Consider the following 3,195-nt stretch of genomic DNA (forward strand, 5'->3'; position numbering starts at 1 on the left):
AAATGTTACCGTTTACTCTTTGAAGGATCTATTTTGCTCACATTCAATAAATTTGTGACTAATCATCTTAAGTTGGATCTATCTATGAATAGATTAACCTACTATTATATACCTACCTATTACAGTTATTTCATCTGTTTTGATTGCATGAAATAAACTAATATCCCTAGAACAAAAAAGAAAACCTCTAGTTTGACAAATCCAAAACTGTTGCCATGGCAACTATAAACATTTTCCTTCAATTTGTTTAATTTTAATTACAGAAACTTGACACACAAGCTCCAAATGTACAAAAAAATCCTAAAGAAAAAGTTCTACATGATAGCTTTGAAAAAAAAAAAGCTACATTTTAAAATCTCCCAAATAATAGCTACAAACATTAAAGCTTAAATCCAATTCCTGTGTTTTCAAAGATGGCCGCCCAAAGTTAAAAATACCCTCGTTTATACTGCGCATAGCTAGATGAGTTAACACGCACCATAATACTGTAGGTTACTGCCTTTCCTCAGATAAGAGCATCAACGTGTGTTAAATGATGATTTATCATTAAAACTGTAGTGAGGGGCAGTAAAAACTGGTTGCTATGGAAACATACAATTCTTAATTTGAGATAGAAACATGGAAATCGCTGCACATAGTGATTTTCTAAAAATATGAAAATGTGTCAATAGTTGCTATGGATTTATTGAGTCAACTGACGTTTTAATATGTTGACTAGAGTCATGGGAAACAAAGACTGGTTGCTATGGAAACATCCAAATCTTACTTTGAGATAGGAACATGGAAATCACTGCACACGTTGAATAGCTGACAATATGAAAATATGCCAAAGGTTGCTATGGGCTTTTTGTGTCAACTGATGTTTTATCATTAAAACTATGATTGGGCAAATAAAATAGGTTGCTATGGAAACATCCAAATTTTACTTTGAGATAGGAACATGGAAATCACTGCACACTTTGGTTAGCTGACAATATGAAAATATATTGATGGTTGCTATGGATTTTTTGTGTCAACTTTAATATTATAATTGAGAGGTACAAATAAAAACTGGTTGCTATGGAGACATCCAAATCTTAATTTGAGATAGAAACATGGAAATTGCTGCACACGTTGATTTGCTTTTGGCTCTCATGGTAAACTACCAAAATGTTACTTTATAGCTGTTATTGGTGAGTTTATTAATGCACTGGTGAGGCATACTTTTATTTTGAAATACTATTACCAAACTGGGCATTTTTACCACTTCTTTGTTACATTTCCTTTAATCTAAAGATTGGCAGCTCTGGGAGCTTCTGAAGCAAATGTAAGATCAAAATAAACTTTTTAATGTTTAATCAAGGTCTACGCCGCAAAGCATAAATGGAGACCTGGAGCGCTGATGTGTTTGCTTGACGTGAATATGAGCGCATTTCCATTTTCTCGCGCTCGTGTGAAAATAAATTCAACAGCCCGCAGCTACGGCGAGGTGAAGCTCCTCACAGTCAGCTGTCCTTCCCGAGTCCTGGCCTTTGAAGCCGGCCGGCTGCGCTTCGATCGATGTAAATGGGAAAAATGCAAATGCGATAAAAGCGGAGAAGGCTCACACAATCAGGAGCAGAGCGTAGAGGTAGGACTCGGAGAAGTCGGGGGGATAAATGAGCTTCAGAGGGAGCACTGCGGAGAGAGACACGGAAACATTAGCTGGATGAGAGGTGACCGGCAGAGGGCAAGGGGAGACGGGGGGGCCGGGACAACGGCCAAGCAGCCGGATACGCACAAGAACGCACACTCACACACACACACACACACACACACACACACACACTCACGCCGCCTCTCTGTGAGTGACTCAATTATCTAACAGGGCTCATATGCAAACCCATCTGCTGAGTGCTGATCATTTGTACCGTAGTTGTCGTTGGAGATCTTGTGGATCTCAGTGGAGGTCGACCTTCTGCTCTGCAGTGCGGCTCGCAGCGGCGAGTTGTTCTCCAGGATGAAATAAGCTGAGAGTTATTAAGAGACAACACAGATGAGTGTAGATCCAGTCCAGAAAGTTGTTGTTTTTTTAAACGTTATGCTTTTAATGAGCAGTTGCTGAATTTTGAGGAGTTCAGCAGGGTTGTTGAAGAAAAGCCAATGTCCCTCAGGCTAATTAGCAAGTAGTTAATTGGATGCAGAGGTGTAGTATCAATGGTAGCCACTAGGGGGTGGTTCCAAATATATTCGTTCCCAAATCAACAATTTCAACAAAAAAATTCTTTTTTTTTCATCTTTTTTTTTATGTGGTAAAATATGTGGTTTTAATATGTGGTAAAAAGAATAAAAACAATGTAAAACATGTGCCCACATTCAAATATTTCCATAAAAAACACAATTTTTAAATGTTTTTTGTTAAATACTACAGTGGATGTACCATAAAATGACAGATAAAACAAAATTAAAATAAGCAAATATTTAATCCTTCAAAATTTTATGTACATTTTACAAGATAAATTGTAATTGTGAATAAACTTTGGAAAATGGTTTAATTTTTAACCTGTGATTATTGATCACTTGGTACCAAATAGCAGAAAAAAATAATGCATTATTTACATAACTGCCTTTTTATTATTTTTTTAAGACTCTGAAGGAAGCTTTATTTTGAAAAACTCCTGAATTCTTTCCGCTGCATTCATCTATGATTAAATATCGACTCATGTGAAGTCGTTCTCCTCGTTCAAGTGCCTCAAGTACATCTGCTACCTTCTTAAAGCGGCTGCTGCCAGCGCTCAAATAAGCTAAAGCTAGCTAAGGTTGGCAAAGAAAATATATTTGTTTCAGAGAGGAAACAGAAGACGAGTCTTTGACTTCAAAAATAAAGAATTTAATAAATAAATCCAGGAGTTTTTACTAGGGGTGTGCCAAAATATCGATATTGCGATATATCGCGATATTTAGTCCTGCGATCGATTCTCGATGGGTTCTCACCAAGTANNGTGGGTATGGGAGGGGCTCTGCTGAAGAGAACGCAGGTTTTTAGAGGATTACTCTTAAATGCATGAACGGATAAAAATGTCTCTTTGGGGATCTTTATAGTGAGGAATGAAGAGTAAAATCACTTAAAAGCTCAAAAAGTAGAATTTTCATGGTAGGGCCACTTTAAAAAAAAAATTAAGATAAATGAAGAAAATAAATAAATAATGGGTCCTACACAAAAACATATTGTAGCAA

At 36.7% G+C, this 3,195-nt stretch overlaps 1 protein-coding gene across 4 annotated transcripts in view; it reads right to left on the minus strand.

Annotated features, from left to right (window-relative positions):
- LOC112156608 (inactive dipeptidyl peptidase 10) overlaps positions 1-3,195 on the minus strand; it is a 122,633-nt gene that overhangs the window by 35,047 nt on the left and 84,391 nt on the right. For all 4 annotated transcript variants that reach the window (XM_024288844.2, XM_024288845.2, XM_024288841.2 and 1 more), the window contains exons 18-19: positions 1,890-1,988; positions 1,587-1,656 (exon numbers count right to left, since the gene is read on the minus strand). In XM_024288844.2, coding sequence (XP_024144612.1) covers positions 1,587-1,656; positions 1,890-1,988 — 169 coding nt within the window. The remainder of the gene's footprint in view (positions 1-1,586; positions 1,657-1,889; positions 1,989-3,195) is intronic.

Source organism: Oryzias melastigma, linkage group LG2 (assembly GCF_002922805.2).
Source record: "Oryzias melastigma strain HK-1 linkage group LG2, ASM292280v2, whole genome shotgun sequence".
Lineage (NCBI taxonomy): Eukaryota > Metazoa > Chordata > Actinopteri > Beloniformes > Adrianichthyidae > Oryzias > Oryzias melastigma.